The sequence below is a fragment of the Scardinius erythrophthalmus genome, assembly GCF_964197995.2.
Source record: "Scardinius erythrophthalmus genome assembly, chromosome: 3".
Taxonomy (NCBI): Eukaryota; Metazoa; Chordata; class Actinopteri; order Cypriniformes; family Leuciscidae; genus Scardinius; species Scardinius erythrophthalmus.
The window spans coordinates 37,850,115-37,877,457 of record NC_138223.1 but is presented as its reverse complement, the minus strand read 5'-3'; the positions used below and the strand labels follow the sequence as shown (position 1 = coordinate 37,877,457).

Here is a 27,343-nt window from a genome sequence, read left to right as displayed (position 1 = left end):
AACTGGAGAAAGGCATTCATCATAACATAGTAATATACATCACATACATAATTCACCCGCTATATTGCTAAATGTACCCGATTTTTCATATCAAAAGAAAAATATAGCGAGATACCTGGCTTCTCTTAAAACACCCCTGCTTCCCGCCCGCACGTACGGTGACTTGATTGGTTACAACATGTTTATGACGTAGAGAGTTAGGGTAATTTCAAACTGCAATCTTTTTTTCACTGTAGTTTTAAGGAGAAAATACTCAGCAATGGTGTTGATGAATTTGAACATGGTTTGTCTTAAAGGGGTCCTATAATGCCCCTTTCACAAGATGTAAAATAAGTCTTTGATGTCCCCAGAGTGTGTATGTGAAGTTTTAGCTTAAAATACCCCACAGATATTTTTTATAGCATGTTAAAATTGTCACTTTTTGAGGGTGAGCAAAAACAGTTTTGTTTGTCCCTTTAAATGCAAATGAGCTGCTGCTCCCGGGGACAGAGGGCGGAGCTTCAAAAGCTCGCCTTAGCGGTCACCCTTCCTCATTGTAGTCCATACCAGCCGTTTGTTGTAGTCCTTAAAAAGTGATTTCTGTAAAATTAAATATCTCCTTTTGCTTTGAGCATTGTAACTTTGCAGATGTTGTCACAAAGACATACAAAGTGGTGTTTTGTTGATACTAGGATATCTTCAATATGACATTTAAGTTTTAAAAATATCTTGCTTACATGGTTTCATAATGAAACAACTTTTTCGGCACTTTGAATTGGACAGGAAATGGAAAGCAACAAGATTTTTTTATTATAAAAAAGGTTTATTAGTTCAAGAAAAGAATGACAGGATGTTTGTTCAGTTTGAGTTCTGCTTTGTACACATGTGCTATACAATGCAGAAAGAGTTTGAAACCCTTTAACGGACAATCATTTGACTCATTCACCCTCGATTCCCAGTGACGCATTAAAATACAAATAAAACAGTTCCAGTGACACCTATCTTTTCCACTGAATCCACAGACAAAATGAATTCAGTCCATTTTCATCTTCACCGTGTATAAGCGCGCTACAGGGGAGGAGGGCGAGAGCGATTTTCCCCAGCTTTACCAAGCCACTTCCATCAAAACATTTCATGAACATGGGAAAGACAAGGAAAAACACTACAACAGTAATCTATAATCTTGCCCATAATGATCTGAAACTTCAGAATAGTAACTTTTTATCCTCACAGTATCAACCTGAGGCTTAAGATCACACAGCATTGTGGGTAATTGATTTTACATGTACGAAATGAGGCGAGTTTACAGGATCTTACAGAGGTCATGTAGTTCATTTAAGTGCATGTAATTTAACAGGTCCATTCATAAATTAAAGAACTGGTCGACATTTAAGGTTCCTCTATTTTTTTTTTTACATCCAGTACAAAGGTCACAGCCTGTATAATTACAAACTTAACAACAACAAAAATATATATAATAATGAAAAATGAACCAAATGTGTCTATTTTCTTGAAATCTGGAGACTTTGAAGTGAAAAAGAAAGGGCACTAGAAGGAAAAAAAAAAATCTCAATGGACTTAAATATTACCAAAAACGTAAACACAAACAAATCTTTACAAAAAACAAACTAGTATTCACACATTAACAACTGAAAAGGAAGCACAACAGACCTGCGACCTTGTGCTACTGACAGTTACACTGTAAAACCACTAGACAGTCGATTGCGTGTGACTGAAATCATTTGGCCATGACACTGAAATAGGTTATTCTATAAACAATTTCCCTGTTAAATGAGTTTCTTACAGAGCGCCAGAAGAGTTCTGAGTAGCCCTATTAATAAACTGTCTCTTGACGCAGCAACCAAATAACATGAACTTTCCCAAAGTCTGCAAGGTCAGATGTTGGAGCTTCGTCTCCCTCTTGTGGCCCCTAGCGAAGGCCTCAGGCGTGGGTCACGGGCCTTATAATGCTCGTTGAAGTCCAGGCGGAAACTGAGGAACTGAAGACTCTCATCAGAGCAGGTCATTAGCAGCCGCAGGAACTCCTGTACTATGCCCTAAAGGACAACAGGAAGAAATAAGGCGTTACATCCAGGGCTGGAGCTTCAGACACTTAAAGGGATAGTTCACTTTGAAATAAAATTTTGGTATGTTTTAGCTTACCTCAAGGGCATCCAAGATGTAGGTGTCTTTTTTTCCGCAGTAGTTTCAATTTTGATATTTTTAGGTCAAACCGTTCTTGTCTGTCAGTCATATAATGCAGGTCTATGGTCACTGTCTCAAAGAGCATGCACAGAGTCCAAATTAAAACAATTCCCCATCGTCCAAATTAAACAATTCCCCATCGTAAGGACACATTGATGGCCTAAGACACGAACCGAGCGGTTTGTGTGAGAAAACGAACAGTATTTATATCATTTTGACCTTTTATACACAGCCACGTCCAAGTGATCTGATCTGAGGGCGCAGTATAGATATATATACACTAGATGTCGCCCTAAAGACATTCGTTCCAATGAACTGCCGTAGACAAGGCGACATCTAGTGTATATATCTATGCACTAGTCTGCGTACACATCACACAACAGGATGCGCGCGCGCCCTCAGATCACTTGGACGTGTGCTGTGTATAAGAGCTAAAAACAATATAAATACTGTTAGTTTTCTCACACAAACCACTCGTTTCGTGTCTTAGGCCATCAATGTGTACTTACGATGGGGAATTGTTTAATTTGGACGATGGGGAATTGTTTTAATTTGGACTCTGTGCATGCTCTTCGAGACAGTAACCATAGACCTGCATTATATGACTGTCAGACAAGAACGGTTTGACCTAAAAATATCAAAATTGAAACTACTGCGGAAAAAAAGACACCTACATCGTGGATGCCCTTGAGGTAAGCTAAAACATACCAAAATTTTATTTCAAAGTGAACTATCCCTTTAAGTATAAAAACTCATGTGACTTGATAAAGTGATCATTTCCATCTCTTGGTATCTTACCAGCCACCCAAGGACAACGGATGAAATGTATCTGTAAGCTAATAATGTTACACTAAATATACTGTGAATTGTCCCTGAACGAATAAATAATTGTAATTAATTCAGCAGTGTATGATATGATCGTTATTAATCAACATTAGCAGTTTTGAAATTATCGGTATTGGTTTGCATTGAAAACAGATAATATCACAGCTTATTTTTGTCAGGTTTTACACATTCTTCTATTTTAATATTCATTAACATTTTTAAACTCATATGGACTCCACTGTAATATATGCAAATTACTATATAATAGAATTTACATCAGGGATCAATTTACAATCACAAACTTTTCATTAAAGTAAACCTTTCAGGACTAATCTGCCTCCATTTCAAATAATAAACCATTTTTTATGTCAGGTTTCAAAAGGTTTTCAAAAATATTTATCTTTTTTAATATCAATTTTTTTTTTTTTAAAAAAGGCATATTTTTAAATATATATATTTTTATAATACTACAAAATAATAAAAAAAAATCAGTAATTATAAAAACATAATGGTGTACTGTGCAAAGAGATGTTACATCCACACATTTACATGAAAACTCTGATTAATAATGAAATCTGGGCATATTCCAAAGATGTCCGTTTCATATGTCTAATATTTCAACAAGATTACAATGAGAAAAATAATTAATGTATTCTGATGACATTTACATTACAAGAATATTCCAATAGCCCTAAAGCAAATATATTTTCGAAAATCAAGACTCAACCAGAATATGGGCTTTAATAAGAAAATCATGTGATCAATGTCCACATTACATTAATATCTAGCATGAAATGTGGCGAGTACAGACCATTTAGTGTTTGAGCATTGCATATGTAGTGTGGATCAGCATAAAATGCTCTACTAAACACCATTAAGAATGTTCGCTCGCTCATACCTGCAGGTTCAGCACTTTTTCCACGCATGCATGAGATGCTATGGGTTTATTGGGCGAGCACATTAAAGTGTATGAAAGGCTGTGTGGAGTACCTGATAGAAGTGTGTGAGTAATCTGAGCTGAGAGCACATTTTTGGTATGGTGTCTTTAAACTCCTGCACACGTCTGTTCTCCTCTGCCTCCTGCTCAGCTGTTACACCCCACTCGCCCTGAAACACACAGAAACAGAGCTAGAAACAAACACTCTGGCACTCTTTTCACCTTTGTTTACTTTCACAGTAATTTAGCTGACACCAGAAGAAAAAAAAAAATAAAAAATCAATGGCAATAAAAAATAAACACCGTCCACTCCACTCTGCTGTTGACCTACACATTTGCTAATGGCCACTTTCCAGAGTCAATTAAAAGAGTGGATTATAATTCTTATTTTGAGTGCTGGACACTCTGAACATGTGACTTAACCATTAGGAATGCTCTGGCCTATAAGAAGCCTTGCTTTTTTTTTTTTTTTAGCAATGGTCACCTGTTTTTGAGCATTTGGGATCTGTATAATGTTTAACATCATTTATTTGACCAAAAATAAAGTAATTTTGAGACAATTTTATTAGAACTAAAAATAACTGTTTTCTATTGTAATCAGGGTTTGAAATTAACGGCAAATGCGGGTAAAAATCAACTGTGGCGGGTAACACTGTCAAATCACTAGCCAATTTGGCGTGTTACTATGTTTATTCACTTTGCTGGGGAAGTTCGTGTAAGCCAAATCTGCACAAATTTAGCGCAAATACTCAACTCGTCAGTCATTGTGATCTATTAAATATAAATAAATAAATTATATATATATATATATATATATATATATATATATATATATATATATATATATATATATATAACAATGCAAAGATTAAAAAGCGTTTGGTTCATTCATTCATACATACATACATATATATAAGCTGTGACGTAGTAACTCTAGTTAATTTGTTGTTCTTTTTTGTTGGCTAGTAGAAGTCCTGAATGGCCGGTAGCTTAAAAATTTTGCAGGCAAATTGGCCGGTGGGTGAAAAAGTTAAATTCAAACCCTGATTGTAATGTATTGTAAAATGCAATTTTTTCCTGTGATATCAAAGCTCAATTTTCAGCATCATTATTACTCCAGTCATCAGTGTCACATGATCCTTCAGAAATCATTCTAATATGATGATTTGCTGCTCAAAAGACATTTCTTATTATTATAAATGTTGAAAAAGAAATTGTGGAAACTGATACATTTATTCCAGATTCTTTGATGAATAGAAAGTTCAGGAGAAAAGTGTTCATTTGAAATTAGGCACCTTTGGTCACTTTAATGTGTCCTTGCTGGGGAAAAAGTATTAGTTTCTTAAAAGCACAAATTAAAAAATTGCCTGCAATTTCTTACTTTTTTGTATAATTCTCTATACAGTGTATGTTTGTTTACAGTATTGCACTTCCAATAGAAATCTTTGGTGCAAGGCCTTCTAAAGGTTTAAAAATAGTAATGGGAAGTTCATATTTTTGTACTTTATCTATGAAAGAGCTAATGATAATAGATCATAGACAAATAATGCACAAAAATGTGCATTATTTGAGCTGTGAGGCCAGTTTCATAGCTAATAAGAAATATTTCTGGCTGATAATGTACTCATTTCACCTTGACCATGAATTTCGAATTCTGCATACAGCGAAAAGCAATGATAGCAATATCATCATCATTTTAACTTGCATTTAATGTGTAAAAAAGTGTTTTTTCTTTCTCTCTGTACATACCATCTCTACTCTCTGTCTCTTCTTGTCCTCAAACTGGACGCGCAGCTGCAGCTCTTCAAGAGCGGAGCGGTACAGTGTGTCCTGAGCGTTCTGGAACTCAATGATCTGATCAAACACCGCGCGCAACTGATTCAACAGAGACTGCGCGCACACACACACACACACACACACACACAAAGGACAACAGAGTTACGGAAACGAGCACAAGTACGAGGGATCATCATTGGTACGCAATCACCCTGTGTAAGTGCATCGTACCCTGTTGTTCACATCCAGTAGGCAGCGAGAAATGATGGTGTCCAGAAAAACATCATGAGCCGCTATAATGTGATCCAGATCCTGAGCCTGCTGGACCTTATTCCACAACTCATCCCAAGAGCATTCCAACACCTACAGTGACCCATGCACAATACAATTAATAATACAGCTCCACTGTTTGAAAAAGACAAACATACAGAGGGACGTACCTCAAATGTGATATAATACTGCATCTGATGGATGAAGTGAACCATCTCGGAAGCGAGAACATGACATTGGTGCAGTACGCCAGAGAGCTCTGTGCAAATACACAACGGACATCTCAACTGTCTGCTGAGAAAGGTAGATCTCACAAAAAATGTAGGTTGGTTCAAAAACATCTAACAGAATGAAAACCGCACTCACCCGGCATGCTCTTCAGCAGTTTGGCGTTACACATTTGCCCCTTCCAGATGTCGGTGAGGATGTACTCCATTCTTTTAGCCCTCCACAGGAAGTTGAACACACGCAGGTAGTGGCTCATACACTCACGGGTGAACACCTGACGCAGGTATGACACACATTGTGGTTAGGGATGCACTGTTATAAACAAATCTTGCCCATAACGATTTAACCAATTAAACTAAGTCTGATATTAAAATTCTGTACCATTTTGTCTAAATAAATAAAAACGCATTTTAAATGCTACAAGTGAATTTAGGCATCAAAACATAATGGACGGTATGAGAAATGTATAATTTACATTTAAAGGGTTAGTTCACCCAAAAATGAACATAGCCCTAAGCCCTCATGTCATTCCAAACTCATAAGACTTTTGATCATATTTGGAACACAAATGAAGATATTTTTAATGAAATATCAGATTTCTGTTCCTCCATTTAAAGTCTCACCCAAAATTCTAATGCTTCAAAATGTTCCATCGTAAAATAAATACATATAAATAGAGCGATTAAATTCACATTTGTGAAAAGACATGATCACTTAATAGAACAGATTTTAATTTAGGCTTTTATTCACATATAAATAATTGCTCAGCAAACATACATGGAGCACTCAAATACGGTAATCGGGAGCTCAAGCACGATTGCTTGACCCGTAAGAACCACTGAAATTCATTATTGTGTCACACCAGCGTGTTTGAGCTTCCGCAAAAACGAATGATGTTTGTTCTCACGCGTCAAGTATGAACGGTCAAGCTTCCGTTTAACATATTTGAGTGCTCTATGGATGTTTGCTGATCAATGTTTATATTTGAATAAAAGCCTATATTAAATCTGTTCATCATATAAAGTGGATCGTGTCTCTTCAGAAGACTTTGATTAAACCACTCAAACCACTATGGATTTATTTTATGAAAACTTTGAAGCATTTTAGGCAGGGCTCTACAGTGCGCCCATTTCACTCGCACATGCGAGTAAATATTTTGGCGTCCGAGTGACACAGCATTTTTCTATAGAAACAGCTGCAAATACATTAGGGCTGTCAACTTTAGTCGTTAATCGGTCGATGCCATCTTGGTCGACTGACATTCTCATTGGTCGACCAGTTGCATTTTTTTTTTTTTTTTTACCAATAAAGAAATTTTCATTGATTTACTCCTTGATATTTATAACTTCTTATACTATGGTCTGTCTAAATACTTGATTCTGATTGGCTGGAAGGTGTGCAATAAGTAAGGGATAATGTAGAGCGAGGCAGTTGTTATAGCGAATACAACCCAGACAAGTCCTGATCAGCCTGAAGGGGTTGTATTCGCTATAACAACCGCCTCGCTATACATTATCCCGCTTATTACATGGCTACCTACCAAATAAATCAATAATTTGACAAAATAATGATTTAAAAAGGAGTTTATTGATTTAAAAACTAGAAAATAGTCCGTTCCTTCTCTACGGTTAGAATCCTGCGTCCATAGAAAGAAATAACAGACCGCATTCTACATTAGAATTCAACCAAGCCATGTAATAAAACTGTTTAATGCACAGGTAGTTCCAAGTCAGTTTAATCAACATTCTATATTAAAGCGCTGTTTTCATTGAATCACACACACATCACTGGTACACACTGAAATCGTGCTGCACACGCACATATATTCAGGAGCACAGAAACTTATCAATGCTGCCCTGTGACTTTTAGTAATAAAATAGCTTCGCTACTGAATCACTGTATTAAATTTCACAGCAACTAGGGGGTTACATCGCTACTTTTAAGCAAGTAAACTCTCAGCTTCATTGTTAATGGAGAGAGAGAGAGAGAGAGAGAGAGAGAGAGAGAGAGAGAGAGAGAGAGAGACACTGAACAGAAGCAGGTAAGCATCTCTCATCTCTCTCAATAATTAATTCAAATAAATGCTATAATTCATTCATTCATAATCTTACCGTACTACTTTATCAGTCTCTGAAGAAAATAACCGTAAATTTAACCCATTTGGCAAATGACCATGGTATAAGCAGGATAATCCACAGCTAGCTGAAATTATTAAGCGATTAATAATTAAACGATTTTAATGCACTCCGCTTCGCACAAGCGGTTCTTTGCCTCCACACCGTGCATTAAAATCATTTAATGCACAGCTAGCCGTGGATTTTCCCTTACTTAATGGATGCTGAATCTAATAAATCAATGCTGCAATAAAATTATCATCTTGGCTCACTGAAATTGATTGCCCGATTCTTGAATTGGCCTTGGTCAGGGTCATGAGTCATGACTTCACCTCTGCTAAAAACTAAGCAATATCTCTTCCAGAACAAAAATGATTCGAATTAGTTATAGGGTAACAGTAATTAAAATATTAGTGTTATATTATGTGAGCAGTAGATTATGTCAAAATGCATCTCAATGGGCTAGAACAATCTTGCTGGGTGCATACGGTGTGCGCGGACTTCAGCTGCCGGTGTTGATGATGAAAATTAAGCCACAAACTTACCGTGGCAATGGGCCCCTCTACATGATAATCCAAACTGAAGACGTCCCAACCAGTGTCCCCAGGAGAAACCTAGACAAAACAGGACACCAGACCCACATTCAGTGATACACGATTATGTAGTGATATTTGCCATCAGATATTTGTTTATTTGGCTGTTTATTTATATAAGTACCTCCAGTAGCCGGACATCAAGCCTCTTTAGTATCTCAGGACTGTCAAACTGGGCATTGGTTGCCCTGACAGCGGTCTCCAGGATACCGGTTAGATTGTGTTGGTAAAGAGTGGTGGCAGCCCTCACCAACTCTGGCCTGAGAGAAAGCGAGAGATAAAGAGAGATGGATGACTCCAAGAATAAATGTCCTTACTAGAGGAGAAAGAACGGTTATAAATCAACGATGAAATCAAGCACATTCATGTCAAGCTACACAAACAAACTTACTTGAGAAGGTCCATGAGGTGTCGGATGAAGTCTCCCTGGCCCAGCAGAAGGTATCTCCTCATGGCCTGAAGATGTTCCAGCAGTTGGTAGTTCTTATTCAGCACATCCAAAAGATACTTACTGGTCTCAAAATATGCAGCATCAATCTTACTCTGAAAGGCCCCTTCCAGATCAGTGAACAATTCTGTCGCTGAGAAAGATATACAGGGTTTTAAATGAAAGCAAGAGCATGAGAGAGAGAAAAAAAGAAGAAGGAGGAAAAATGAGGCAGAACAAGAAAGAAAGATCCTTATGAAAATATAGTATTCTGGCAAATCCTTGCGGCAAACATTGCCAGATATTTATTACAAGCTTATATTTCCCATGCAAAATATTCGATACCACAGGGAAAAACGGTCATATGGTGTGTTCAAGTCATCTCGTATAGATCGTATTTACGAGTTGAACGCCACCACAATGCCATAAATACCAGTGGGGAGCTCGGGATTTTCTCTAACCCCCGATCTTTACAAGTTGTGGGCGTGTCACTGAGAAACATGGCGGAATACCACAACACTTAAAGGTATTTAGCAGTGATATTGTCAGGCTTTTCTATTTACAGCGCAGTAAGCTAATTGCCTGCACAGAATATGATGGCATTATTACATAACAATGCAACATGTAACGATAAAGTTGGCAGTGGCTTCATAAATTAATTAAAAACGTTAAAAAACAAAGTACACCTAACGCACATTTCTTTGTTCTTCATTTTCTAGAACGAAGAACTTAAGAACCTTACTGTATTTTTGTGTAATTAATTAAGAGAAAGCAGTCCGCCACCTTAGTACCGTCGTAAACACGACTTTCCACCTCGTACGTACGAACTTCCCAGGAGGACTTGAACGCACCAATATACATGTTCAATATTATAAAGATTTTTTCAATATTTTTCCAAGTAATCAATATTTTCAAGCTTCAAAAAGTACTTTTTGCTTTATACGATGAACAGATTTTAATTTAGGCTTTTATTCACATATAAACATTGATCAATTAGCATTACAATAATCTCACCCCTAAATGTTTGCTCACTCTATGTATTAGTGTTTTTACAATGGGGTAATTTTGTTGCAATACCGTTACACACAACACAAGGATTTTTACAAAAAAAAAATTACAAAAAAAGTAAACAGTCAGTAATAAAATAAATTACAAATGATAGCACAAATAAAAACAGTGCTTTAAGTTTTTCAGGTAGGTCTAACAGTAGCATTCTGGTCTTCATTGTAAAAATTAAATACAGGTTAATCCTTGCAAATAAAGTTATCAAAGTTATTCAGTCCAGAACAGTGGGTGATTTTCTCTTCATCTTTTGTTGTCTGATGAACATTAATAAACCTGCTGTTGTCTGTGTCATTAATGTTCATGAGCTGTCACTTTGAATGAGTGAATGGACAGATTCCAAAATACTGTTACACACTAGGGGTGTAACGGTTTTGATACGGCTTGTGTTATGTTCAGGGAAAAAAGGACTACTGTCAAATAAAAATAAAGAAAATAAGTACTAACTACAAGCAACAGCACAAATAAATCCAATATAGCAAAGATTTTCAGGTAGGTCTAACATTAGTTTTCAGGTACAGACTTAGAATAATGTAATCAATGTAAAATAACAACAACACTTCAATCTAGAGCAGTGAGTGTTTTCCTTGTCTTTTGTTGTTCGATTAACATTAAAAACACAGACAGGAGGAATATTCGGGCTGCTGTCGCTTTTAAGACAATGCCCAGATCCAAAATACTGATACTGTTGTCAGTCACACACGCATTGTCTTTCTCGACTGTATAAGTTCACCTTAGGCATAACTAGGATACGCAAGACGGGCATGTTGACAATTTTTGTGTAAATTTGTCCATTCAAGCGCAAGACTTGAAAGAGAACTCAATATCTGAGCGCTGTCTGAGAGTGTGCGCGCTTCGGATGAGAACACACACACAGTCACACACAAACCATATTACAGAAACGTCATCAGATTTGAGATCAACCGCAGTGCAAGTGTGTGCCTAACCGTGGGTGGAGAACGGTACAGTTGTTTTTTTTACCGAGAACCGTTAAACCCCTAATACACACGCGTTTTATTTCTCAACCGTTTACATTCACTTAAGACATAATGGACATTTTGACAGAATTTTATCCCCTGATTTCACAGACAAGGCTTAAGTGTAGTCCCAGACTAAAATGCAAGTTTTGAGTCTTGATTAAAATCAAATTTCATAATGGTATTACAATAAATATGTTTTTATACCTGGAAAATAGAAACTATAAAACCTTGGTTGTGACTAACTGTTTATAAAAGGTTTACAAAATAATGGTGAACGTGACTGCATTGTTTGCCAGATTTGTGCCAATAAATAATACAAAAAAATAACCTTTGCAAGGTTATACATGTAAAGAGCAAACCACTTTTGATGAAAGAAACAAATAAACCAGACAAAGTCAATGCGGAGTAAGAAAGAGAAGGACAGAACACCAGAAAACAAAGAACCTTCTAGAATCACACTGAAGGACAGAGTACATTGGAGGCTAAGAGCATTGATTAGCCATGCTAGCAAAGACGTTAAAAACAGCCAGCGTCGATATGGACAAATACACCACAGACAGGCGGTCAAAAACTGCACTTTCCTCCACAACAAATCAATCCTTCTCCCTCCTCTTTCTCCATCCCTCACTTTCAGTAGGTTATTTAACTGTTAGCTGCCATTATGGCCACAAATAATCGCATTAGCAAGCATAAACGCAGCTATTTTAAGCAACTACATTAGCGCTAGCTCACCATCTTTGGGAGAGTCGGTGGATTTGGAGGCGGGCATGATCTTTCCCGGCGGCGTCCTGTCGTGGCAAACCTGATGCAGGAAGTTGATGGATTTGCCAATGAGTAGCACCTGGAGAAGGGCAGAAAGGAAGAAAACACATCAGATGGCATCATTATATGCTCATTTCAATCTTAAGATGAATCACTAACAAAACTAGACAAGTTCTACAAATGAATTATTTGTTGAGCTAATGTTATAACAAATATATATATACATATGTATATATGTATATAATACATGTAAAATACATATTGTATATTTTATATAAATAAAATACAAAATATTGTACATCATATTTTTCACAAGTGTAAAATTATCTGTAATATTTTCAAACCCCCCTAGCACTGCGGTTCTGCAGTTCTGCACGGGTAAACGCCACTCACATTTTCTTTAGAAAACATAAACACCTTGTTCGTGCATGTCTCATTCCTCGATCAATAACACTGATGCTATGCCATCATGTGTAAAGTACATGATGTACTACCATGATATAAGTGCTGTACCTTCCTGGCTTGGTCCATTGTGATGAAGGACGGGATCATACTCTTCCTCAGAGAGTACTTGTCATGCCACAGTCTGTCCGTCTTCACTGTTGGGTCAGAGGCTACAAAGAACTGAACACACATTTTGATTGTCAGAAGGATTTTTTTAACTTTTATTTTGTTTGATTTAAGAAAGTTCTTTAGCTACGGCCTGTCCCACGCATACAGTCTCATAATGTTTACACTGATGAAACATCAGCTCCAAGACAAATAAATGACCTCCATCGACTGTTCAACTGGTCGCTGTAATGCAATGACCTTTCTGTGGTAATAATTACACAGACGGAGGGAATAAAAGTAGAAGAGTACATCAGTGCTTTCAACACGGCAACTATTAAAACGACTATTGCAGAGAATAACGATGCCGAGCGAAACGAGGAGCTCGTAAACCCTTGGACCAGGAAGAGAGTGTTTTCGATGGGTACATTAGTGATATAACCCTCTCTGTCACCTCCACCATCAACACTGCTTACACTGTGAAAAAGCCTGTTACACTTCAGCAAGGGCGAGATTAAATCCTGTGATTACAGGCAAGAGCGTCTGATTGGTGCCCATGCGGAGGGGAAGCTGGGAGTTGATTGGGCGATAACTCTTCTATGCCCGGCGACTTCAGACTTAGTCAAGTGGGCATAGGCTAAGTAAAGAAAGATTCATTGACACTATTTGGTAATGGCGGAGGACAAGGAGAAGTAGATGTGAGAGTGATAGTGGGAGAAAGAGAGAGACAGAAGGCCGCAGAGGAAGTGGAAGGAAGGAGAAGGGCCCATTAGCGCAGCCTCATCTGTCCTCATCTGGGTGTCTGGGTGTAGGAGACTGTGGTTCATTGTGTCTGCAAAACTTAAATCACACTCAAGTGAAGCGGTTTTCTCAGACACTGGCCTGAGATCAGCTTCCATTATGTGGTGGAAAATTGTATTTAATTATTAACTTTGTATCAATTAAGTGGTATTTTTCACACCCCCACCAAGCAGACACAAAGTCCCTTAAGTAAGAACAAAAACTATCTAGCTGAAAATAATTAAGGCATGTTTTCAACAATGTTCTTCACTAAATGAACTCAAAGAACAATATATGATTATAAAAAAATGTAATTAGCCTATTTAGATATGCCATAAAGAGAATTCTATAAACATTTTTGTGTAACGAATCGTTCAACCACTTTTAAATCAATTCGTTAAATCAGACCCTCTGTATTTTTAGTAATTGAAATAAAGCTGAAAAAGAGAGGCAAACTCTTACATCGCTAATGAAGTTATTTAAAATCTGTTTTAACACTCTCCTACTTGAGACACGAGGCTAATGATGATAAGCTAATGATACACTCTTCAGGACACTCAATGACTAAATTAAAAGTTAATTAAAATCGTTGCGATCATTGCATCATTTAATTCTATTCTGCTAGCAAAATCATAGAGCATATATTGTGTATATTTAGGTGAAAGGCACAGAGTAAAGACTAGAGTACATAGGTTTGCAGTGTTGAAGTAACTACTCAAGTATTTAATTGCAGTCTGAACACAGACAGAAAGTTCTAGCAAGGGTATCTGGGAGTGACTCTGCAAAGAAAAGCAGTGTCCTGACCTCATGGTACGTATCCTCCAGCTCCCCGTCATAGATCCAGCGATACAGGAAGTTGAGAATAGGGTGTGACACCAGACCAAGGATGTGCTGGATCAACGCTCTCATGTGGGGGTCACCCGTCTTTCCATACGCATGTACAGCTGAGGCCAGCTCTCCTCCTTTACGCCCTGTGAGAGAAACCAGGCTGAGGCTGATATCTTTGTGCTAAATGGATCTTTTACAATGAAATATGATGTTAATGCTGAATATATTTTAAGTGTATTGTGTAACTTTTGAATGAGCTCTATCATCATCACTAACCTTGGCAGTAATCCACCAGGGCGGCCAGTGTTTTCAGCCGAACCTTGGGGTCGTAGGTCCACACCAGCAGTCTCCTCAGAGTCAGAGTGCTGTCCACGCTCACGTTTACACCCTGATCATCTTCCACCTGGAGCTAAACACACACACTTTACCGTTACCTCTTTTTCAATGAAATAGTGCTGGTTCTCATACTTATTACTGACATATATATTAAGCTGCTTTTAATGCAAGTCAGAAAGCGTATTAAAGCTGCAGTCCGTAACTTTTTTGGGTTAAAATTATCCTAAATAATTTAGCAAGTACATAACCAGCCAGTGTTCAAAACTATCTGCTTGCCTTAGCTCGATTCAAAACGATATAACAGCTTATAATATTGTTTTTAATTCCAGTGGTACTGGTGGATTTCCACAGGAAATTCGAGCATGTCTTTGCACCATTACGTCACATCTGTCAACATAAAGAAGAGTCTCGGCTAGTAGGCTATGTTGTGTGTGAGGATGTTGGAGGTGGAGATTTATATCCTTTTCTCACAGCACTTGATATAATTAAACATATCAATTTGATGGCGAATCCAGAAAGGTTCAAACGACAATCAGTGACAACTGGAGATTCACTCGTTGTAAAATGCGAAAGACTTTGGATTTCGGAGTGGCTACAGATAAAGAGGGCGCGCAACAGGGCCCATGCGAAAACAAGGATAATATCGGAAGGGCATTAAATGTAGTCACGCAATGCTACTGTTGTTAACATTAACAATTTGAGAACAAAGTATAATTTGCACGGTTTGACGTGATCGTTAGATTTAATCAGCGCAATTTACTGCAATGCTTTTTTCCCCTTAGTTGGTCAGAACAAAAGTGAATTTTACTTGTTCGGATGACATTTTTCGCGGAAAATTCTTTTGTTCATACTTCCAAAAAGTAGAATCTGTGTTTGCGAATGACAATATCCTCACTGACGCAGTGACTGACAGCCGCACATTCTCCTCAAAACATTGGATTCATCCGTGCTGTGCCGTGCCGAGGCACAACCCACGTAAAGTGGATAATTCCGTGAATAACTGCAATTGCAGAATTCGAACAGAGATGGCGACAAAGAGGAAAAACTACGGACTGCAGCTTTAAGCACAATTAATTTTTATTTCAAATTGGGTATGTATATATTGGCTGGAGCTCACCATGAATCAAAACTGACAATACTTATTTTTTAACGGAATATTGCAGTATTTATTTTAAACGATTTATCATTATTTAAATTAGTGCTGGGCGGTTTGACCAAAAATCAACATCACGGTTTTTTTCTAAATTATACCGGTTTCACGGTCTTTACCGGTTTTTTTTTTTTTTTTAAGCATGATGGGTGTTAACCACATTTTCTACTGAGTGAGAGAGGAAATACTGGAGTAGATTTACTTATAATGCCCTATTTTATTGTGATGAGTGAATATTATAGAAAAAATCCACACTAATATTAATAATACAGGTTTGCAAGGCTGTTTACAAAGAGGTGCCAGCAGGACGCGCTTTAAGAGCGGCAGAAACAGTGGTTTCCCCGGTAACGGCTGTACATAAAGCAGCAACGCTCATAAACACTGCTTTATCAGGAAAGATAAAGAAAGATTCAATCGTAATACTAAAGAAACTTTTCTAAAGACCGTCAGTTCACTTCAGATACGTTAATACAGTATAAAAACACGCGCGCCGCAAGAAAAAAAGACTCTCACCCCCACACGTCTCGTGCCCATTCTAGTCAATGCTTGTGTTTCAGATCCGCGCCGCTTCGCTAAATATAGGCGCCTAGTCTATTTTGACGCACCGCGTGGAGGACGGAATAAAACCTTGTCGCAGCTGTAATGCGCCGCAGACGTGTGTTGTAAAATGAGGGGAGAGACTGTGTCGCGCTGCGCGCAGCGCCGCGTTCCGATTAAAGCGACATACACCGGTATTGCGGTATATTAAAAATTCATATCGTAACAAAAATAAACACCGGTATTCGGTTTGAACCGGTAAACCGCCCAGCACTAATTTAAATCATTATTTTTTTTAATTCATGTGCCCTCATAATCTTTCAGCAAAATAACTTCCCCTGCCTCTTGCTGTGACATTTCATCTCTTCTCTGATGACGTTTACTGGTGTGAGGGCGGGACGACCTGTCACTCACATGACATCACAGCAATAGCAAACCACAACCATCCAATCAATTCACGATGGACAAAATTACATTTTTCTTGCAGTTTCACTCTGATATACGTTACAACAGGGAAGAAAAGACTATCGCAACTTCCGTTTCATGCCAACTATATTATCCAGCAGATTTCTCCAACAAAGAAGCAGCAGCAGAAAAGAGGCTTAATCAAATAAATGTTCCATGGTCAAACACACACATTCTCCTCTGCGCATTTATCCCGGACTCACCTGTGCATGAAGTACAGACAGCAATCTGTAGTACTCCTTCAGCTCTTGATGCAGCGCAGCACAAAAACTCTGAGAACAAAGGGTGAGAGGAGAGAACTAAATAAATGCAATAGTCTTTACTTTTGATCATTTTAATGCATACTTGCTAAACAAAAGTATTAACTTCTTTCAAATAAAGAATATAATCTAGCATTATAAGATCTGTGTAGCAGTTAAGGATGTGTTCACTGTCAGTCACGTCACATTTCCTACCTGTCCGACAAGGCCAAAGGCTCGATCCAAGCTGTGGGAATCTGTGTATTTTCTTATTTTATTGTGGAGCCAGCCGAGCTCTGCCAGCCTGCTGCTAGTGTCTCTCAGAGACTTACACAGCGGCACCTACAAAGCAAAAAATACAGTCAACATGCAGAACCATGTTGGACCAAGATCACATAATAATGGACTACAAGAAAAACAACTGATTGTATTTGTCTTTTAAACGTAAGTTAAATATCTGCTGTAGGAATGTGTGTGAAATCGAAGTCTGTTTTAATGTATTCTGCCTGTGAACCGGCCAGACTGTAATCTGCCCATGTGACACCGTGGCAAAGACATTTCTATCAGTTTGAAGAAATGGCTTTAGCTAATCTCGACTGTTACTTATTTTGGTCCTTTGTGGGCTACATCTGTTCCATTCAACACAAAAACTCTTTAATAGTGTTTAATAAAAGGCCCATTTAAGCCTTTGATCAAATGTTCAATTGGAAAGGTGACCAAGACTCCTTCAAAGCAAACGCTTACTAAACAGACAACCAGTTCTTTTATATTTCTTCATCAAAGACAGATGAAGACAAAGAAGCTGCAACAAACCTCAGACTGAATACAATTAGGAAGAAATGATTCCTTTAATTCTATATTCCAAGGGAAATGTAAAATATGAGTCCCACAAACAATGATTCAGTCGGGCTGCAAGATAAATAGTTTTAGCATAGATTTCACAGGACATCGCAGTCACACCGCAGAATACTACTACTCGTAGTTGATTTGTGATTCGTACGGACCAGGCACCGCGGTTTGAAATGTACGTGATTATCAGATTAATTGCGAAGTTGAACCATCATAGAGTAAAAGTTATCATTTGCACACGTTTAAGGTCCTGTCAGTTTAAACATTCAAGTTTATTCACGAAAGAGAGCTCATTACGGAACTTGCGCGCTGTTTTCGTGCTTGAATGGACGCAAAATAATGTTAAAACACCCGTCTCGGTGAGTATCCTCGTAAACACAGTCACATATGGCTTACGTGAACGAAAGAAAATGATGCATATCATTATATTGGATCAGTGCATTAGTTCTTAAAGTGACAGCAGCCTAATATACCTTCTGCTGTCAGTCATTAATGTTAATCAAACAACAAAATACAAAGAGAAAATCACTTTTGTAGTATTAACAAAGATTAATTATATTTAATTTATACAGTGAAGACTATGCGGTGTTATTTACTATTGAAGTGTTTATATTACTATTAGACTTACCTGAAAAACAAATCACTGTTTATTTTATTTGTATCTTTGTTCTATTGTGTTCATCTAATTCTTGTAATTTGTATATTATCTACGCAGATTCACTCCCCAACAAAATCATCTCAATCATTCTAGAATGATTAATTCTTCCCAAATAGAGCTATTCAGTCATCCGGTGAAACTGTTTTCATATTGCAATGTATATCACAGAAAAACAAAATGTTGCAACCAGTTTTTCCAATATCGTGCAGCCCTAATCCATAGATTTGCTAAACTCGTGCTATCTGGGTAAATGTCCTCATATTAAGATTGATTCTATGCTTCATATAATCATGTAATACATAAACATTGACATGGATATTTCATATTATTCTATGAAATAAAGGCATTTATCTCCATCTGAGGTCTAACGTTTTGAACATGTCACATCCAAAACAAAAACGAACAGGTCTGGCCCATTAGAGTGCTTATTTATCCAGCATACCTCACTGGATATAAAAAGCACATTGTTCTTCTCCAAACAAATTGATGCACCATTTTAAAAGTGTCACTTAAAAAGGACACCTGATCGATGATTCCTGGTCAACGTCTGCCAGGAATGTAAAAAAAAAAAGCCTGGTGAGCCTCTTGGCTCAAATGGACGGGCCACGTTAGTTATAGCCAGACGGCTGATGATGGGATCAATGCGTCTACATTTCCCATTATGCACTTACAAAAGTGATAACAGGTGACCCTACTTAAGTTTGTTTAATAAGAACTCACATACACATCACAAGTACTTTTATAAGAAGCGCTATGCTAGAACATTCTGCTCATAATGACTTTCCAGCATCTCAGTCTGACATGTAAAGTGTTTCTAAGTGGGGAAATAAAGAAATGAAGAACTTAAAAAGCAAGAAAAAAAAGTACTAGCCAATAAAATCTGAAACTTACACTTGCTTTGTTAAAAATACACAGTCGTTATGAATGACTGAGTGATTTGATTAGCTGTTTATTGTGATTAAAAAAAAGCTTTTTATTTGTAGTGGCATTTAAATGAGTGGTAATTAAAACAATTGCTTAATAAGAACACAGCAAGCGAATATTATGAGAATGTTCATAACAATTTTACAATGACAATGACCTTGCTACAGTATTTCTTCATTTATCATTTTTTGCTAATATATGCTACCATTCAAAAGTTTGGGGTCGGTAAAATTTTTCACCAAGGCTGCATTGATTTGACCAAAAAATACCATAAAAACAGTAATATTGTGAAATATTATTGCAATTCATAATAACTGTTTTCTATTTGAATATATTTTAAACTAATGTATTCCTGATGGTAAAGCTGAATTTTCAGCATCATTACTCCAGTCTTCAGTGTCACATGTCCCTTCAGAAATCATTCTAATATGATAATTTGCTGCTCAAGAAACATTTCTTATGTTATTTTGTGAAAATCATTACACATTCTTTTTCAGGATTCTTTGACGAAGAGAAATTCCAAAAGAGCAACATTATGTGTAATAGAAATATTTGATAATTTGTAACATTAAACTAGCACGACTTGAAGCTGTAAAATTGCCAGGAGCTCTCAATGTGCCAAGTACCGTTCACAAATTGTCCTTTGATTGTTTAAGGTTGCTATGTAGTTACTGTAGTTCACTGCCTGCATGTGAGCGAGTGAGCAACAAAAATCAAAGAGAGAGAAAGAAAAATAAAGACAGAACCATAATAAAAGAAAGACACAGCTAATAAAGCATCACCTTTGAATCAATTTTGTAGCAGTTTTCTGGGCTGCACATCTTGATGAACTTTCCATCTATTCCCTGGAAAACATAAAGAATGTCTCGGACGAGAGCAGCCTCCCCGATCTCAGCTGGGCCAGAAGAAGAGATAGAAAGAATTGTGGGGCAAAAAAAAAGAGAATTTAAATGAAAGAGCTGTAAAGGTCACACTCATAAATCTGTCACAGAAAAAGGTGCTATGTGGCCGACTGCATCTTAAACACCTCTGAAATAGTGGAGAGATTTTTTTCTCTCTACAAGAACGGAGAAAAATTTATTACAAAAGGCAATTAGCTATTCTAACTAGTCTTAAGCATTCTAAAACAAAAAAGAAAAACTGTAAAGGGCTTGTTCACAAAGAGAAACATTTATGCCATCTATTGCATAAAACTCACAGGCACCTGTAACTGGTGTTTAGCACATTTTTAAACAACCACTTCTATTAATGATTTATTATTAATAAATACCATATTACCTTATTATATAGTATTACTCATTCAATTGTTTCCAGGACTGTTCATTTCCTTTAACAAAACAGTGTTGCTGCAGACACTCACCGCTGCCGTCTCCATCCCGTCTCTGTCTTTGTAGGGGTCTGGGTGCCGGACTGGAAGAGGGTCCGCTGGTGGGACGAGGGGCGGCACCTGCCCCAGAGGGTGAACTGGACACTGGGAGAGTCCAGGCTAGACGAGACCCTCTCATAGACTCACCGACGGGCTGGGGTCCAGGTCTGAAAAACAAGCAGAAAATGACATGCGTGGCAAAATACACTCATGTTTACCTGAAAACCTCTGCACTTCATTTAAAGGTGCTATACGTAACTTTTTTACTATACTAAAGCATAAAAAAAACATAATATATTTGCAAATATTGAGGAAACATGCTAAGTTCACATACACGTTTCTCTGAAAAACACTTCTACAGCCAGTTATTTTACTTTGAAATGTGCGTTTCCACTTTGAAATGTGCGTTTCCAGGCTGGAATGTTTGTTATTGTTTTGGTCTGTGATACTGTAAGTTGCCAATTTACGATTTTCATTGTCCATTGCGCTCGTTCCTGTTGCGTGTGCTCAAACTGGCAACCCGTGTGAGCGTGGAGTCTGAGGAGCAGGAGGCGGGAGAAACCATGATCTCCGATATCTTGAATTTGGACTGCAGTACCTATTTCCACCACTAGTTGCCATTCTTACAGACTGCACCTTTAACGGCTAAACTAGAAGGTCAAACTCTAGGAAAGTGGTCGGTATTTTTTGTGCCTTTTTCGCTACATAAATGTAACCTCAAAATGTATGTAATTTTACCTCTACATAAATTTATCCCAAACGTCATTGTCTTGAGACGCATCCTTGCTGCCCATTAGCAATATCTGAGGGAATTCACTAATTACCTCGTAATGGTCAGCTTTAACAAATAATGACACTGAAGTACAGACACTTTAATGATGATGTGGGTTCGACAGCTTTACTGTCAAATGGATCCAGCAGTCAATTAATTCAGGGCTTGGAGTACATGGTCATCTTTAAAATATCTTAAGTGCTGCAGGCGCTAGACAGCGGTGTTAATAATAGATGAGCGTGTGGCAATTCAATTAAACATGCTACAAATACAATAGCTGTATTACTGAAAAAAAAAAATATATACTATTAAAAGGAGAGAGAGAAAAAACCCATTTGACTGTCACTCGGCTAAAGGACAACATGAAGCAAAATAAAGCACTTCAAATTCAATTTTATGAAACATAGCATGCATCAACCGAAGGTCCATTGCTACATGACACAACAGCCACTTAATGTAAAAAAATAGTTTCAGTGAATATAATGGGAGCAATATTATTTGCTTATGACTAGTGTGTATACAGACACTGAGCTTAAACAAAATATCAAACCAAGTAGTGGCTGCAAACAAATTTTGCTAGATCTTTTCTTAGAAATAGCTTCACTTTTTAGAAACCTTTTTGCAAATGTATAGAATAGTATGAAGCATGAAGTGAAAACCACTTTACATGAGCACGATAATTTCCCCTGTAGACAAAGGCAATTACTGAAAAAAAGAATAAATATGGGTGTTGAAAAAACAAAAACAAAGAAATGAAACATTTCTTAATGGATTGTAATAAAATTCTACCCATAAACAGACAATGATCTCTAAATGCATTTGCAAAAGATATCCGACTTGATACTTCACATCATATAAGCCCTGAAAAAAAAATCAGGGTTTCCACAAGTGTTTTCATCGTTGATAATAAAAATAAATATTTATTGAGCTGCAATTCAGCATATTAGAATGATTTCTGAATGATCATGTGACACTGAATACTGGAGTAATGATCCAGTACATCACAGGAATTAATTACATTTTAAATGGGTCATTTACAGGTTCATCATTTTGCTTATGGAGTCTACTAGAATACATTTACATCATTTAATGTTAAATTTTTCTTATAATTTACATTGTTGCAGCACCTGTTTTCATCCTCTGCCTGAATACTCTGTTTTACTTTCGGTTTCTTTAAAGTCACCATGAAATCAAAAATGGACAATTCCTTTTTTTTACAGAATGTTGCAATGTTTATTAGGTGTTCAAGCGCGAAATCGCTCATAACTCCTAAACAGTTAGGCATAGGCTCAATTCAATTGTCTTAGATGGTTGTGATCCTTGGCTCAAGACGGACAAATGCATGCCTCGGATTTGATCGCCATCCTGTTGGACCATAAGTAGAGCGTTTACAAAGTAAAAAAAAACATAAAAAACATTATATTTCAGTGATAAATGGCCTGAGAGTGCAAAATGTGGTCTTTTCCCTCTCTGATGTATGCGTTTACCGGCTTGATAAAGTAATAATATGGTAAATTACCTGAATTGGCTGTATATTTCCTTTTCTATCAATAATCTAAGTGGTTACATGCTCGCTAAATAAAACATAATACCTTTTTAAGCGCTGGCTTTAAGGCCTTAAAGCGCTTGAACCCTGATAATTGCCTCTCGCAGCTATTTTTATTTTATTTATATAAAATAAAACCCGCTTGAACTTGACTTTAAAACCCGCTTTACGAAAAGCACAATCTGCTCTGATTGGTCAGTCGGCCCCAGTCTTTGTGCTTAGCGCATGTGTCGGAAATGTAACGCTAACCCTAACCATAACCCGTGAGTATCAGCTCCGGAGGCTTCATGAGGCACTGTAAACACTATATGGCATATGTTTTGCCATATCAGTTCGAGCCAGAGTTCAATAATGACAGTCAAGTGAAAGGAGTGAAAAAAAAAAACAGCCTCTCTTCGACATGGCGACAACACAACCTTTTTTCCCATATGTCTTGGATTGGAATTATGAGGGATATTGTGATGTGCATGTTCCAGAAAGAGAAATCAAGACTACAATCAAGGAGTTTGAGGGATTCAGAAACAGTGTTTACTTATATAGAGAATAACTCCATTTGAAATATGACTTTGCAGAGCTTTTTCATGCTCAAACAGCAACATTACACACCAAAGAAAGTTGAAAATAAGTTAGAAAAGCATAATAGATACCCCTTTAAAATATATTCAAATTGAAAGAGTTTTAATTTTAAATTGTAATAATACTTTATAGGGCTGTGTTCGATACATCAATGTGTCGTCACATACGACTTGTCGATTCTGCTGAGGTGAGACAGTAGCGTGTGCATTGGTGTATTTAATTCACAATGGGTGTTGCAGCCATTCTGCATTCATTTTGTCATTTCCCATGTGGAATAACTGGCTTCAAAGCAGATGCAACATGTGGCATGAGCAAATTATATGCTGATTTTTGTCCTTTTTGGAGCTTGACAGCTCATTGTCACTGTATTTCTGCATTTAACTCTTAAATTGCAAGTCCATCGCTGCCACTCACCCGGTAAGCAGAGACGGAGGGGTCGGTCCAGGCCCGTTGATGGAGAACACTCCCATACTGCTGATGCCACTGGTGGCCATGCTGGAGTTATGGGCGGTGGCAGAGCGCTCTGGGTAGCTGAGCGGGAGGCTCTGGGGACGGGCGTAGTAGAACGGGGTGGAGTGGACGTCACGGGGCAAAGCCTGGGCCAGCAGAGCTCCATAACTACACACCTGTGGACAGGAAAGAACATTATACATAAATGTCAAATGATTTTCATTATGTTATTGTGCAGTATCTGCAGAATAACTGGAGAAAGATTTCATACAGGAACCCGGTTGGACGGCTTCCTTGGGTCTTCACAGAGGCTGAGCAGGAGGTATAAGATGGACCATCTATGTTTCAATATGCCCTGTTCACCAGACAACAAAATCAACATGTGCACAAAACAATACGCAGTCCATGTATATCTAATCTATGCATCATGTATGGAAATATTCTCAATACATTGTGGATACTGACCTGGGTCTGAAGCTTTCTGTGCAACTCAGAGAACAGGGCAGCATCTGCTTCCCGTCTTTGTTTCAACACTACAATAAATAGGCAAAAAATTATTTCATCTTCATATAACAACAGCAGCACAATATATTAAATACCGTAATAAATTAAATTAAATAACAGGCAAACTAAACTGACATAGTCTAATGTTTTCCAATAGGGAACATAAATAAATGACAAAGAAGTCTATCATCTTTGCATAAATATAATCATTGGTTTAAACTACAGCTTAAAAAAAAATGAATGGCTAAGGAGTAAAGACAACAAGTTCACTGGAATCATTTAACCCTCAGACGGTCTTCGTTTCGGAGTCACATCCTGGGCCTTCCCGGTCAGAAGTGACCTGAGACCTAAAAATGAAACTTCCTCCATCCCAGTAAAACCAATGCAATTTATTTTTGTTCTATAATATTTATTCTTTTTAATTTTGTATTTTGATTGAATTTATTAATATTTATGCAATATTTATGGTCTATTTTTGCCATTGAAATTAATAAAAAAAAAAATATTTAAATATATATTTTTTTAATGCAGTATTTTAGTTTAAAATAGAGTCTAGGCCTTCAAAAAAAAATGTTTGAAGCAGATTAGCACCATCTGGTGAGAGTATGGAGAGAAAGCGTAGAACCATGGTGTAACCACTAGATGGCATATACAGTTCTCTATCTACGGAGATGCATGTGAATTCCCCAGCTGTTTATGGACACATTTACTTTTTTTTTTTTTTTACAGAATTTGTAACAAAAAATGCAATTCATTCAATTATAACACTTTATGTAAAATAATATTAAATATATATATTTTTTTTTGTCAATTTCCCATTCATTTCCTATGGGTCGGACATTTTTGACCAAAGACCAAAATCGTTACTATTTTTTAACGACCACTTAGCATGCTCGGATCATGACCTCAATTTTTTTTATGTGTTCACATACCTAATGCCATAAAAGTCACCAAGTTTCATAACATTCCGACAAAGCTGTGATTTTTAGAAATTCAAAACAGAAAATTCTTCGGTTAGAAATGACAGAGGACCGTCTGAGGGTTAACAGTGTTAGGAAAGAAACAAACAAAACTGTCATTACATCAGAGTCCACTTTAATTGGTGTTATCATCATAATTATTAATGTTTTTATCAGTCTCTAGATTATGAAATAACTGCCGACAGCACTATTTTTAGGGTTTTACCGTGAGTAGCGCATCTGTGGTCAATATGACATGCTTTTTAAACATTTTAAACACATTTTTAAACATGTTTATTGCTTGATGATTGCATCATTTTATGCCATGCAAACCTCTTGCTTTCTATGATGTACTGAAAATTCTGTAGAATTATTTTTTATAAATTTTAAGAATTGTTTGGTTTGGAAACATCAATTACAATGGGTTGAAAATTATAAACAAATCACCATATAACATAATTTTCCTGTCAAAAAGTGCGTATGAATGTATAGCTGTTCATTTTTGTACAGAAACAATAATGTTTAATGATAAACATTTTTTTTTTATCTTTATTGTTAAGCCCTGCACAGAATGATCTATGAACGCCACCTGAAATGATAATAATTGCTCTTGAATAAGTAAAAACAGGGTTTCGGATTACTCACATTCTTTTTTAATTTTCTCAGACACCAGAAACTCATCCCGTTCAATTGTGGGTGCATAATTACTTCCGATGACCCTCACGGCGTACTGGAACTGATGAGCTACGTCAGCTGAGAAGATACACAAACAACAGGTGCATTCATAACTTAAGAAGACTTTTAAAAAAAGGTTTTCATACATATTCACAAGACACATTTATGTTTAAGAACAGGATCTAAATGAGGATCTATGTCAAAATCTACCGCATATCAAGCATGAAATGGGTGTCTGGTATACAGAAAGGCATTAGCTGATAGCAGGGATCATATTCCTGTAGGTCTGCTGTCTCTACTTCTACTAGATCCACTGATGAGCTGCTCATGTCCTGTTTGTGTCTGTTGTGAGATGTGTTACTGCAGATCAGGGTTTGATTCACACATACTACTGTAATATGACAGCATCAGTGAGCTGATAACATATTAAATAAACAATGGCGTTGGGTGTGAACAGGTTTGAATCATCAGGGTATTTATTGATCTAAAGGGCCATTTGAAACAGGGGCCCTGTATTAACCAGCATCTCCCTGATGTTTTGCCAACCTGTCCGCTTACAGCATCTCATCGGTGGAGGAGACCCTCCATCAAATTGTCTGTTTTCAACGAAACACCCCATAAACTCATCGCTACACATACTGATCATGTGACTAAGCAGCTGTGTGACAGAGATGTAAACGGTTGAGATCTGTTTCTTTACCTTCACTCTTGCCCGTGATCTTACAGCACAGACTCTGCAGAAGCACGTTGGGTGATTTCTGATCAAGAGCCGCCATTGTGCACTTATATATCCCCTCCCGTGCGAGCAGAAGCGATCCGCGGCGTGCTTTTAACCGCTGTCGCTTTTAATACGGTGGGTTTCAGCTGGGAGCAACAGCAGCGCCATTTTAACGGAACCCGCCGAAAAGCGCCCACATCGGACAGTAAACGGAAAACACGGCAACGGTGCGCAGCGGAAAAACATCCGGCTGTAAAGCGAGACTCCGGAAAGCGTTCCTCTCTACAAACGTTACCTAAACGCA

General features: G+C 37.4%; 1 protein-coding gene across 1 annotated transcript; it reads right to left on the bottom strand.

The window, feature by feature from the left end:
- Positions 1 to 781: 781 nt before the first annotated feature.
- Positions 782 to 27,293, bottom strand: tubgcp3 (tubulin gamma complex component 3). Its single transcript, XM_081362099.1, has 22 exons — positions 27,022 to 27,293; positions 26,292 to 26,399; positions 24,649 to 24,716; positions 24,455 to 24,538; positions 24,148 to 24,359; positions 20,834 to 21,006; positions 20,256 to 20,368; positions 17,259 to 17,384; positions 17,007 to 17,075; positions 14,592 to 14,724; positions 14,292 to 14,458; positions 12,672 to 12,782; positions 12,129 to 12,237; positions 9,319 to 9,508; positions 9,052 to 9,187; positions 8,880 to 8,948; positions 6,359 to 6,494; positions 6,163 to 6,251; positions 5,954 to 6,085; positions 5,696 to 5,836; positions 4,000 to 4,116; positions 782 to 2,036 (listed from the first exon to the last, which is right to left on the bottom strand). The coding sequence occupies exons 1-22, from the start codon at positions 27,095 to 27,097 to the stop codon at positions 1,875 to 1,877; spliced, it is 2,721 nt and encodes a 906-aa protein (XP_081218225.1). The 5' UTR covers positions 27,098 to 27,293; the 3' UTR covers positions 782 to 1,874.
- Between the last annotated feature and the right edge of the window lie 50 nt (positions 27,294 to 27,343).